The following is a 13,841-nucleotide window of genomic DNA, read 5'->3' as shown; positions in this document are numbered from 1 at the left end:
TTAATGATTATTTAAACAGTGTGCAATATGCTACAAACAGAAAATTCATCCATAACTTCTTTTTTTTCTGCATAATCTCTCATCCATGACTTCTGACCCACATCACCACTTACATCAATTAGGATATTTATGCATAACAAATATGCATTCTATTACAATTGGAATTATGTAGCCAATTCTGAAATTCCCGCTGAAATAAATTTACTCAAAAATCATTTCAAGTATTGAGTTAGAGAGGCAAGTGGAATTATTTTCATCTTTCACAATGAATTTAAGTCCAGTTATATTGGACTGTTATGCTTATAGTTGTTTTATATCTGATTAAACTATAAATATAGATATCTTGGTATTTTAAACTTTCCATCTATCCCATGTTAATAAAGTATACATGTTTCAAAAACAAAGAAGCAAATAATATTTTGTTATTTTAATGTAACTTTTTTCTTTATTCAGTAGGTGGCTTTTAAGTATAAAATACGATGAATCAAACAGTAATAATGGAATTCTTTCTTCTGAGATTTACTGAGAACCAGATGCTCTTGAGGCTACATGCTGTGTTTCTCTTCCTGATCTACCTACTGGCCATAATGGAGAATTTAATTATCATGCTCCTCACAATTCTTGACCAACACCGCCACACTCCAATGTACTTCTTCCTAAGGCATTTATCCTTCTTAGATATGTGTCTCATTTCTGCCACAGTCCCCAAATCCATCCTCAATGCCATCACCTTCACTGACTCCATCTCTTTCCTGGGTTGTGTGTTACAGCTCTTCCTTGTGGTACTAATGTCTGGGTCCGAGATTGGCATTCTCACTGCAATGTCTTATGACTGCTATATTGCCATCTGTAGTCCTCTGCATTATGAGGCTGTTATGGGCAAAGAGGTCTGTGTCCAGCTGGTGTTAGTCTCCTGGCTCAGTGGAGGGGTCTTCAGAATCTTGTACTCAGCTGGGACATTCTCTTTAAAATTTTGTGGGTCCACTAAGATACATCAGTTATTTTGTGATGTGCCTGCCCTACTGAAGCTCACTTGTTCTGTGGAACATGCAACTATTAATGTCAGTGTGGCCATTGGGGTCTGTTATGGATTTGTGGTCTCTTATATACATATTTTCTCCACTGTGTTAAATATCCCAACCAGACAGAAGCAGGGCAAAGCCTTTTCCCCCTGCTTGCCTCACCTGATTCTGGTGACTACATTCCTTCTAACAGGTACTATTGCTTATTTGAAGACAACATCTCATGAGCCTTCTCTCCTGGACTTGTTCATGTCTATGTTCTATTCTGTGGTACCTCCCACCTTGAACCCTGTTATCTACTGTCTGAGGAGCAAAGATATTAAATTAGCTCTTGTTAAAGTCCTATGGAGATTAGCTGATTATTTTACAGGAAAATACTGAACATATGTTGAAATTAAAGTTAAGCAAGATAAAAAAAGGAAAGGAAAGAGAAGAAAAAGAAATTAAAATTAAGCTACTCACTTTTATTTGATTTTAAAAATATAACTCTATGGGGAGAACATTTTAAAAACAGATGTTGAAAATGTTGCCCCATTTCATATTGCAACGTGTCCTGAATAAAACTTTGTTTCAAGAAGAAAAAAGAAGATATTAAAAGGAGTAATGGAAAGGTGATGAAATTTGAAGCTGTTTATTACTCAAATAGCTGTTTGGAGTTATTTCTACTAAAGATCTATAATATATCATAGGGTCTTGTTAGTAATGGTCTCAGGTTGTCAATTTTATTTTTAATTCATTTCAGAGATAGAGTAGGAGCAGGAACAGGGAGGAGGGAGGAGCAGACTCCCCACTGAGCAGGGAGCCTGACTCTGGGCTCAATTCCAGGACCCCAGGATCATGACCTGAGCCAAAGGCAGATGTTTAACTGACTGAACAGTGCAGGCACCCCTCTGATTATCAGTTATAATAGAAATTAATTGTCTCTTATATTCCTTCACTTTCTATCTTAATTATATAGAAATTATGAAAATTTTTTCTCTTCTTCAGTGATTTGGACTCCTGTGATGAACTACATATACAGTGAGATTTGCATGAGATTTTTATTCCTCCAAAACTATCATCTTCCATGACATTTCATTTATATCATTTTTTAATATCCTAGATTTTGCATCTATATTTTATTCATTCCACTTTATAGCATTTGCTTTTCAATATCTGATGGGAATTTGATTATTATTTATTTATTTATTTATTTTTAGGTAGGCGCCACACACAGTGTGGAGCCCAATGTGGGGCTTGAACTCATGACCATGGGATCGAGACCTGAGCTGAGATCCAGAGTCGGGACATTTAACCAACTGAGCCACCCAGCCACCTTGAAAATTTGATTTTAATATGAATTGATTTTGACTAAGTTTTGCAGTTTAGGAAAATACTCAATTTACTCACAAGCTTCAGTTATTTGACTTATATATATCTTATGATGGATTTTATATATTTACTCATATATTTAATTAGATTATTCTTACATTTTTGTTCCTTTGATGAAAATTATATTTTTGTACTCATATATTTTTTATTTATATAATTAACTTTTATCTAATGTGCTGATGTTAGATATTGTGCTAATTATTTTTTAATAATGTTGGAATTTATGAAAATAGCATCTGGCACTGTTTCTCTCATTGTGATAAATCCCACATCCACTTTTTCCAGGTTTCAGTGTCATATAACATTTCAAATAGCCTAAATATTTAAAATTATTTTCATTTTTTGCTGCAGAAAACTATCTTGTCACTTTTATTCTTCCAACCAATGTGAAGTGATGTGAATATAGTTAAATAGATGGAAAAAGGAGACCGAGGGAAGTTGGGTAGCATGTTATGTTATATGGCTTGTAACATAGAGACATAAAAAATGTCTGTAGCAATACATTTCATGTTCTGTAGACTCATCATTGCATTTCTGAAGCTTTATATTACCCTCCTCATGAAATCTCCTATGTTTCCAAATTATATCCATATTTCAAAGTCTAGCTTAAATAAGGTTTTGATATAGAGAATTATGAGAGCATTTAATTGCATATTTCCCAATCTCTAAATCCTTGTACATAGTTGACAGAAATGGTTTTGATATCTCTTCTAGTGAGACTCATACATATAGTTGATAAAAAAATATATATCCTTTCTAATAAGCAAATTATTTTAATACACAGCAACTGTTTTAAGTGATGCCTACGTGAAAAACCCATACATTAATGCTGTCAATAGACATAAGTTTTAAAGTTAAGGTATCTAGAAATGTGCTATAAAGAAAAATGATAGACAATAGATACAGGAAAAAAATAGATGGTAGATACATTGATTAACAGATATATCAGTTGAAATTTTCTTTTGCAATTTTTATCATTGAATAAAATGAGAAGAACTGGTCTCGCCATGTGCTTTTTCAGATTCCACATATAAGTGAGATCATACAGTATTTGTCTTTTTCTGTTTGACTTCTGACTTTTCACTTAGTATAATGTCCTCAAGATCCATCTGTATTGTCACAAATAACAATATATTAATTTTATGGGTGACTATGATTCCATTGCATATATATACACCACATTTTATTTAGCCATTCATCCGTCAATATATACTTAAGTAACAGATACATGTTTCCATGTCTGAACTAAGGTAAAACTATTGAAATGAAAATGGAGATGCATAGGTCTTTTTTGAGTTAGTGTTTTAGGTTCCTTAGGATAATACCCAGAAGTGGAATTGTTGGATCACTTGATAGTTTTCTTCTTAATTTTTGTTGAACTCCATACTGTTTTCCATAGTGGCTGCACCAATTTATATTTCCACCAAAAGTGCACAAGCATTATTTTTTCTCCATATTCTTCCCAGCACTGTATATTTCTTATCTTTTTGAAAACAGCCATTCTAACAGGTCTAATAGGTATAGTATTGGTATTTCTAGGAGTGTAATTACTTGTTTATGGGTTATACATATCATAAAACTAAATAATTTCAACTTGTTTTGCGGTATGGCTGCATCAAGTTTCACTTCAAGTCATCTTTTATAATAGTTCCTGTGGCTGCAGTTTCAGGACCACTTGGTGTTTGGGAGTTTTTTTAAGTTTTAACCCTTGTGGTGAGTTTACATAGACATTTCACTATGTTTTTAATTTTCATTCACTTGATGATTAATAATATTGATGATATTTTTAAATGTTGGGTTTCCTCTTTTATAAGTTGCCTATTCAAGTTTTTTCATTATTTATTTGAAGGAATATTTAAATAGTCTAATTAAAATGGTGGTTGGTTATGAGTTTTGAGTATCATTTTTTATGACTTGCTCTTTAAATTGTTTTAATGTTATCTATAAAGAACAGATGTCTTCGCACACCGTGGTTATTCAACAGCATGATGAAAAGATATGACCAGTCAAATTGAGCAATTCCTGTGAAAGTCAGAGCTGCGTGATAACAGACGTTCTTACCTCCAAGAATTAAAATTTCTGGATCACTTGAGTTTAAGATGTTTGGATTTTGGGGAGAAGGAAAGATGGCGGAGGATTAGGGAACCCTATTTCAACTGGTCCCTGGAATTGAGCTGGATATCTACCAGACCATTCTGAGCACCCAGGAAACCAGCCTGAGTTGTAAGAAGATCTGGATCTCTACAAACAGAATATCACAGGCAGTTGGTTTTGAAGTACAAAGCTGGGAGCCCTGATTCCATGGGCAGATATTGGAGGATAAACGGCAAAGGGAGGGTGCCTGGCCATGGGGATCCTACGCCGCTGGTGAGTGACAGCCTCATGTGCTAGGGACTGGGCACAGACTCGCGGACCAGTAGCAGCGGGGAAAGGACTTTGGGCAGCCCCCGGGGTGGAAACCCGGAGTGGCGGGGTCACACCTGAGAACTGGGAGCGGCTGGCGGTTATAGAAGCATAAAGGGCAGAGACGTGCTCAGACCAGGAGGCAGGACTGGGGGCACTGCAGAGGAGCACACAACCCAGGACACAGCAGTTTATAGCAGCACAGACAGAAATGGAGATGCTGTGGCCTGGGGAGGTTAATGAAGAACAGACTGTAACTCTCTCTGCTCTGACTCAGAGAAGAGAGGTGGAAAGCTGCCAGGAAAAGCCACCAGAGAACAAAAACCCCCAAAACTGATTCCTGCTGAGCCCATCCCCCACCATAGGGGGGCAGTGCAACTCTGCCCAAACAGGCTTACCTGAGTGACAGCAGGGCAGGCCCCTCCCCCAGAAGACAGTCTGGGAAAACAAAAGACCAGCAACCTTAAGGTCCCAAGAAAATAGGTGCATCTTGCTTGGGTTCTGGTCAAAAATTTGCACACTATACATTCCCTAAAACACCCATCAACAGAATGACTAGGAGGAGGAACTCCCAAAATAGAAAAGACTCAGAGATTATGACTTATGCTGCAGATTTACAAATGGATGCAGATATAACCAAGATGTCAGAGATAGAATTCAGGCTAGCAATTATGAAGACAATGGCTAGAATGGAGAAATCAATAATGGCAACATAGAGTCTCTAAGGGCAGAAATGAAAGCTGAATTGGCAGAACTTAAAAATGCTATCAATGAGATCCAATCCAACCTAGATAATCTAACAGCTAGGGTAAGTGAGGCAGAAGAATGAATAAGTGACCTGGAAGACAATATAATAGATAAAAAGGGAAAAGAGAAGGCCAGGGAAAAACAACTAGAATCCATGAAAATAGATTCAGAGAAATAAGTGACAACATGAAGTGTTCCAATGTCAGAATAATTGGAATCCGGGAGGGAGTGGACAGAGAGAGAGGACTAGAAGATGTATTTGAGCAAATCGTAGCTGAGAACTTCCCTAATCTGGGGAATGAAACAAACATTCACATCCTAGAGGCAGAGAGGACCCCTTCCAAGATCAAGAAAAACAGGCCAACACCCCGGCATGTAATAGTAAGACTCGCAAATCTTAGAACCAAGGAAACCATCTTAAGGGCAGTTAGGGGGAAGAGATTCCTTACAGACAGAGGGAGGAACATCAGAATGATGTCAGACCTATCCACAGAGGCCTGGCAAGCCAGAAAGGCCTGACAAAACATATTCAGGCTACTAAATGAGAAGAACATGCAGCCAAGAATACTTTATCCGGCAAGGCTGTCATTTAGAATGGATGGAGAGATGAAGAGCTTCCACGACCAGCAGAAACTGAAAGAATATGTGACCACAAAGCCAGCCCTGCAAGAAATTTTAAGGGGAGTTCTATAAAAGGAGAAGGACCCCAGGAGTGATATACAACAGAAATTTACAGGGACAATGTATAAGAACAATGTCTTCACAGGCAACATGATGACAATTAATTCATATATTTTAATAATCACTCTCAACGTGAATGGCCTACATGCTCCCATAAAAGAGCACAGGGTTGCAGATTGGATAAAAAGACAGGACCCATCCACATGCTGCCTTCAAGAGACTCATTTTGAACCTAAAGACACATCCAGACTGAAAGTGAAGAGATAGAGATCCATCTCCCATGCCAGTGGACCACAAAAGAAAGCTGGGGTAGCAATTCTTATATCAGACAAATTAGATTTTAAACTAAAGTCTGTAGTTAGAGACACAGAAGAACACTATATCATTCTTAAAGGCTCTATCCATCAAGAAGATCTAACAATTGTAAATATCTATGCCCCCAACATGGGAGCAGCCATCTACAAAAACCAACTGTTAACTAAAATAAAGAGTCATATTGATAACAATACGTTAAATGTAGGAGACCTCAATACTCCACTCTCAGCAATGGACAGATCATCTAAGCAGAAAATCAACAAGGAAACAAGAGCTTTGAAGGACACGCTCGACCAGATGGACCTCATAGATATTTACAGATTATTCCACCCTAAAACAAGAGAATATTCATTCTTCTCCAGAGCACATGGAACTTTCTCCAGAATAGACCATACATACTGGGTCACAAATCAGGTCTCACCTGATGCCAAAAGATTGAGATTATCACCTGCATATTCTCAGACCACAATGCTTTAAAACTGGAACTCAATCACAAGAAAAAAAATTGGCAGAAATTCAAACACTTGGAAGCTAAAGAATACTCTGCTCAAGAATGTTTGGGTCAACAAGGAAATCAAAGAAGAACTTAAACAATTCATGGAAATCAATGAGAATGAAAACACATCAGTCCAAAACCTATGGGATACTGCAAAGGTAGTCCTAAGGGGGAAATACACAGCCATCCAAGACTCACAAAAAATTATAAAAATCCCTAATTCACCAACTACTCTACACCTTAAAGAACTAGAGAAAAAGCAACAAACGATGCCTAAGCCATGCATTAGAAGAGAAATAATTAAAATTGGAGCAGAAATAAATGAATTAGAAACCAGAAACACAATAGATCAGATCAACAAAACTAGAAGTTAGTTCTTTGAAAGAATTAATAAGATCGATAAACCACTGGCCAGACTTATCCAAAAGAAAATAAAGGACTCAAATTAATAAAATTATGAACAAAAGGGGAGAGATCATGATTAACACCAAGGAAATAGAAACAATTATTAGAAATTATTATCAACAAAAATATGCCAATAAACTGAGCAATCTGGATGAAATGGAGGCCTTCCTCGAAACCTATAACTGCCAAGATTGAAACAGGAAGAAATTGACAACATGAATAGGCCAATAACCACTAAAGAGATTGAAGCAGTGATCAAAAACCTCCCAAAAAACAAGAGTCCAGGGCCTGATGGATTCTCTGGGGAATTCTACCAAACATTCAAAGAAGAAATAATACCTATTCTACTGAAGCTATTTCAAAAAATAGAAACAGAAGGAAAACTTACAAACTCATTCTATGAGGCCTGCATTACCTTAACCCCCAAACCAGGCAAAGACCCCATCAAAAAGGAGAATTTCAGACCGATACCCCTGATGAATATGGATTCCAAAATCCTCAACAAAATCCTAGCTAAAAGGATCCAACAATACCCTAAAAGGATCATCCATCACAACCAAGTGGGTTTTATCCCTGAGATGCAAGGTGGTTCAACATTTGCAAATCAATCAATGTGATAGAACACATTAATAAGAGGAGGGAGAAGAACCATATGGTTCTCTCAATTGATGCAGAAAAAGCATTTGACAAAATACAACATCTTTTCCTGATTAAAACTCTTCAAAGTACAGGGATAGAGGGAACATTCTTCAAGTTCATAAAATGCATCTATGAAAAACCCACAGTGCATATCATCCTCAAAGGGGGAAAGCTGAGAGCCTTTCCCTTAAGATCAGGAACACGTCAAGGATGCCCACTCTTGCCATTCTTTTTCAACATAGTATTAGAAGTCCTAGCAACAGCAATCAGAGAACAAAAAGAAACAAAAGGTATTCAAATTGGCATGGAAGAAGTCAAATTCTCTCTTTTCACAGACATCATGATACTTTATGTGGAAAACCCAAAAGACTCCACCCCTAAATTACTAAAACTCATACAGCAATTCAGTAATGTGGCAGGGCACAAAATAAATGCACAGAAATCAGTTGCTTTCGTATAAACTAACAACACAACTGTAGAAAGAGAAATTAGAGAAACGATTCCATTACAATAGCACCCAAAACCATAAGACACCTTGGAATAAACCTAAACAAAGAGGTAAAGGATCTATACTCTAGGAACTACAGAACACTCATGAAAGAAATTGAAGAAGACACAAAAAGATGGAAAAATATTCCATGTTCTTGGATCAGTGGAATATACATTGTTGGGCGGAGCAAGATGGCAGAGGAGTAGGAGACCTGGATTTCGTCTGGTCTCAGGAATTCAGCTGAATACGGATCAAACCATTCTGAACACCTACGAACTCAACAGGAGATCGAAGAACAGAGTAGCAACAACTCTCTGAATAGAAAAGCGACCACTTTCTGGAAGGTAGGACCCACGGAGAAGTGAATCCGAGGCGATATTCGGGAGGATAGACGGCGGGGGAGGGGGCCTCCAATGGCCTCTTCTGGCAAATGTTAGAGCTGCGGAGCACAAAATTGAAACTTTTAGAAGTCGATTCCGCTGAGGGACGTCACTCCAGTGGCTAAGCAGGAGGTAGAACCCTCGTGGTACAGTGTGGTCTCAGGACCCTCGGGGTCACAGAAAGACCGGGTGTGCCTGAGTGCGGCAGAGCTCCCAGGTATTGGAGCGGGGAAGCCGGCTGCAGAGACGGAGCCGAGGCATGGGCTGGGAGCTCAGGGTGGCCATAAATTGTGATCCCTGGCCCACTCGGGCCACTGCGCCTCCAGCAGGGACCCAACAAGCAGCAGAGCCGGGGAGACTCCCCTCCCTCCCCCGGGAGGGGCGGCACGGGAGCACACCGCAAGGATCTGCTGGATTTAGAGATTCCACACAGGGTAGGGTGCCAGAGCTAGAAATGCTCAGTCACAGGCCGGGTGAGCGCGGAGTGCGGCCGGAGACCGGGGAGATGGGAGTGATTGAATGCTTTTCTCTGGGGGCGCACTGAGGAGTGGGGCCCCGAATTCTCAGCTCCTCCAGGCAGAGAGTGGGAGGCCACCATTTTCACCCTGGTCCTCCAAAGATGTGCCGAGAGCTGGCAGGGAACAAAAGCTCCTGAGAGCAAACCCAAACAGCTTGCTTAGCCCGGACGGACAAGAGCGGGGCAATTCTGTCTCCATGAAGACATTTGGAAACCACGGCAACAGGCCCCTCCCCCAGAAGATCAGCACCAACGGCCAGCAAGCCAAGACCAAGTTTACCGATCAAGGAGAATGGGAGAACTCCAGCGCTAGGGGAATACTGCACATAGAATTCATGGCTTTTTTACCATGATTCATTAGTTTTTCAAAGTTAATTTTTTAAACTGTTTTTTGTTTTTTTGTTTTTTTGAATTTTTCTTTTTCCCTTTTTCAACCAACATCTTATCAATCCCTTTTTTAAAAAAACGTTTTTTATTTTTCATTTTTAGAGCCATATTTTATACCTTCATAGTAGTTACCCTTACTTTTGGCATATATATATATATACATATATATATATGTTATTCTCTCTTTAAAATTTTGATATACAGTTTCTTCTAACAGATCAAAATATACCCTAAATCACTAGTGTATGGCTTTGTTCTAGTCTCCTGCCTGATCACAGTCTCTCCTATTTTTTTTCTTTTCTTTTTTCTTTTTTTTGAATTTTCTTCTTTCTTCCTTCAAACAACGTATCAATTCTGTTTATAAAACCTTTTATAAGTTTCATCTTTACACTCATCTTCTATCCCTTCATTGTATCAACCCTTATTTTGTACATATATAACTCTTTCTTCCTTTAAAATTTTAGGAAGCACTTTCTTCTAACAGACCAAAATACACCCAAAATCTAGTGTGTGGCACTGATCTATGCACTAGCCTGATCATATTTGATCATATTCTGTTTTTTTTTGTTTTGTTCTGTTTTTATCTTTTTCTTTTTCTTTTTTTCTCTTTCTTTTTTCTTTCTTTCCCTTTCTTTTCCCCTGGTTTCAGGTCTTTTCTGATTTATATAGAGTATATTTGCTGTGGAAGTTTTAACCTCTTAGCATTTTGTTCTCTCATTTATTTGTTCTCCTCTGGACAAAATGACAAGACAAAAAAAAATCACCTCAGCAAAAAGAACAAGAGTTAGTACGTCTGCCAGGGAAATACTCAATACAGACATTAGTACGATGTCGGACCTAGAGTTCAGAATCATGACTTTAAAGATACTAGCTGGCCTTGAAAAAAGTGTGGAAGTTATTAGAGAAACCCTTTCTGGAGAAATAAATGAACTAAAATCTAACCAAGTCGAAATCAAAAAGGCTATTATTGAGGTGCAATCAAAAATGGGGGCACTAACTGCTAGGATAAATGAGGCAGAAGAGAGAACCAGCGATATAGAAGACCAAATGATGGAAAATAAAGAGGCTGAGAAAAACAGAGAGAAACAACTACAGGATCACGAGGGCAGAATTCGAGAGATAAGTGATACGATAAGACGAAACAACATTAGAATAATTGGGATCCCAGAAGAAGAAGAGAGAGAGGGGCAGAAGGAATATTGGAGCAAATTATAGCAGAGAACTTCCCTCATGTGGGGAAGGAAACAGGCATCAAAACCCAGGAGGCACAGAGAACCCCTCTCAAAATCAATAAAAATACGTCAAAACCCCGAAATATAATAGTAAAACTTAAGAGTCTCAGAGACAAAGAGAAAATCCTGAAAGCAGCTCGGGAGAAGAGATACGTAACCTACAACCGTAGAAATATTAGATTGACAACAGACCTATCCACAGAGACCTGGCAGGCCAGAAAGGACTGGCATGATATCTTTAGAACACTAAACGAGAAAACTATGCAGCCAAGAATACTATATCCGGCAAGGCTGTCCTTGAAAATGGAAGGAGAGGTAAAAAGCTTCCAGGACAAACAAAAACTAAAGGAATTTGCAAACACAAAACCAGCCCTAAAAGTAATATTGAAAGGGGTCGTCTAAGCAAAGAGAGAGCCTAAAAGCAGCATAGATCAGAAAGGAACACAGACAATATACAGTCACAGTCACCTTACAGGCAATACAATGGCACTAAATTCATATCTTTCAATAGTTACCCTGAATGTAAATGGGCTAAATGCCCCAATCAAAAGACACAGGCTATCAGATTGGATTGAAAAACAAGACCCATCAATATGCTGTATGAAAGAGACACATTTTAGATCCAAAGACACCCCAGATTGAAAGTGAGAGGGTGGAAAACCATTGACCATGCTAATGGACACCAAAAGAAAGCTGGGGTGGAAATCCTTATATCAGACAAATTAGATTTTAAACAAAGACTGCAATAAGAGATGAAGAAGGACACTATATCCTACTTAAAGGATCTATCCAACAAGAAGATCTAACAATTGTAAATATCTATGCCCCTAACATGGGAGCAGCCAATTTTTTAACACAATTAATAACAAAAGCAAAGAAACACATTGACAACAATACAATAAGAGTGGGGGACTTTAACACCCCTCTGACTAAAATGGACAGATCATCTAAGCAAAAGATCAACAAGGAAATAAAGACTTTAAATGACACACTGGACCAAATGGACTTTACAGACATATTCAGAAAATCCATCCCAAAGAAGCAGAATGCACATTCTTCTCTAGTGCCCATGGAACATTCTCTGGAACTGATTATATCCTAGGTCACAAATGAGGTCTCAACCAGTTCCAAAAGATTGCGATTATTCCGTGCATATTTTCAGGCCACAATGCTTGGAAACTAGAACTCAGTTACCAGAGGAAAGTCGGAAAGAACTCAAATACATGGAGGCTAAAGAGCATCCTACTAAAGAATGAATGGGTCAACCAGGAAATTAAAGAAGAATTAAAAATATTCATGGAAACCAATGAAAATGAAAACAAAACTGTTCAAAACCTTTGGGATACAGCAAAGGTAGGCCTGAGAGGAAAGTAAATAGCAATACAAGCCTTTCTCAAGAAACAAGAAAGGTCTCAAATACACAACCTAACCCTACACCTAAAGGTGCTAGAGAAAAAACAGCAAAGAAAGCCTAAACCCAGCAGGAGAAGAGAAATCATAAAGACCAGAGCAAAAATCAATGAACTAGAAACCAAAAAACAGTAGAACAGATCAACGAAACTAGGAGCTGGTTCTTTGAAAGAATTAACAAGATCGATAAACCCCTGGCCAGACTTATCAAAAAGAAAAGAGAAATGACCCAAATCAACAAAATCATGAATGAAAGAGGAGAGATCACAATCAACACCAAAGAAATACAAACAATTAAAAGAATATATTATTGGCAACTCTATGCCAGCAAATCACATAACCTGGAAGAAATGGGTGCATTCTTAGAGATGTATCAGCTCCCAAAATTGAACCAGGAAGAAATAGAAAACAAGAACAGAGCTATAACCGCTAAGGAAATTGAAGCAGTCATCAAAAATCTCCCAACAAACAAAAGCCCAGGGCCAGATGGTTTCCAAGGGGAATTCTATCAAACATTTAAAGAAGAATTAATACCTATTCTCCTGAAACTGTTCCAAAAAATAGAAATAGAAGGAAAACTTCTAAACTTATTTTATGAGGCCACCATTACCTTGATCCCAAAACCAGACAAAGACCCCATCAAAAAGGAGATTTACAGACCAATATCCTTGATGAACATGAATGCAAAAATTCTCTCCAAAATACTAGCCAATAGGATCCAACAGTACATTAAAAGGATTCTTCACCATGACGAAGTGGGATTTATCTCGGGGCTGCAAGGTTGGTTCAACATCCACAAATCAACCAACGTGATACAATACTTTAACAAAAGAAAGAATAAGAATAATATGATCCTCTCCATAGATGCAGAAACAGCATTTGACAAAGTACAGCATTCTTTCTTGATCAAAACTCTTCAGACTATAGGGATAGGGGGTACATACCTCAATATCATAAAAGCCATCCTTGAAAAACCTACAGCGAATATCATTCTCCATGGGGAAATGCTGAGAGCTTTTCCCCTAAGGTCAGGAACGCGGCAGGGATGTCCACTCTCACCACTGCTATTCAATATAGTATTAGAAGTCCTAGCCACAGCAATCAGACAACAAAAAGAAACCAAAGGCATCCAAATCGGCAAAGAGGAAGTCAAACTCTCACTCTTTGCAGATGATATGATACTGTATGTGGAAAACCCAAAAGACTCCAACCCAAAACTGCTAGAACTCATACAGGAATTCAGTAAAGTAGCAGGATATAAAATCAATGCACAGAAATCAGTGGCATTCCTATACACCAACAACAAGACAGAAGAGACACAAATCAAGGAGTCAATCCCATTTAAA

The 13,841-nt window shown here is 38.2% G+C and overlaps 1 protein-coding gene across 1 annotated transcript; it reads left to right on the top strand.

The window, feature by feature from the left end:
- The first annotated feature begins 479 nt into the window (after positions 1–479).
- On the top strand, positions 480–1,403 carry OR14K1 (olfactory receptor family 14 subfamily K member 1). Its single transcript, XM_028094991.2, has one exon. The coding sequence runs from the start codon at positions 480–482 to the stop codon at positions 1,401–1,403; it is 924 nt and encodes a 307-aa protein (XP_027950792.2).
- The last annotated feature ends 12,438 nt before the right edge of the window (positions 1,404–13,841 follow it).

Source organism: Eumetopias jubatus, unplaced genomic scaffold, assembly GCF_037043125.1.
Source record: "Eumetopias jubatus isolate StellerSeaLion01/CBP00866 unplaced genomic scaffold, mEumJub1_p1.0 scaffold_5, whole genome shotgun sequence".
Lineage (NCBI taxonomy): Eukaryota > Metazoa > Chordata > Mammalia > Carnivora > Otariidae > Eumetopias > Eumetopias jubatus.
The sequence above is the reverse complement of the archived record's forward strand: the minus strand, read 5'-3'. Positions and strand labels throughout refer to the sequence as shown.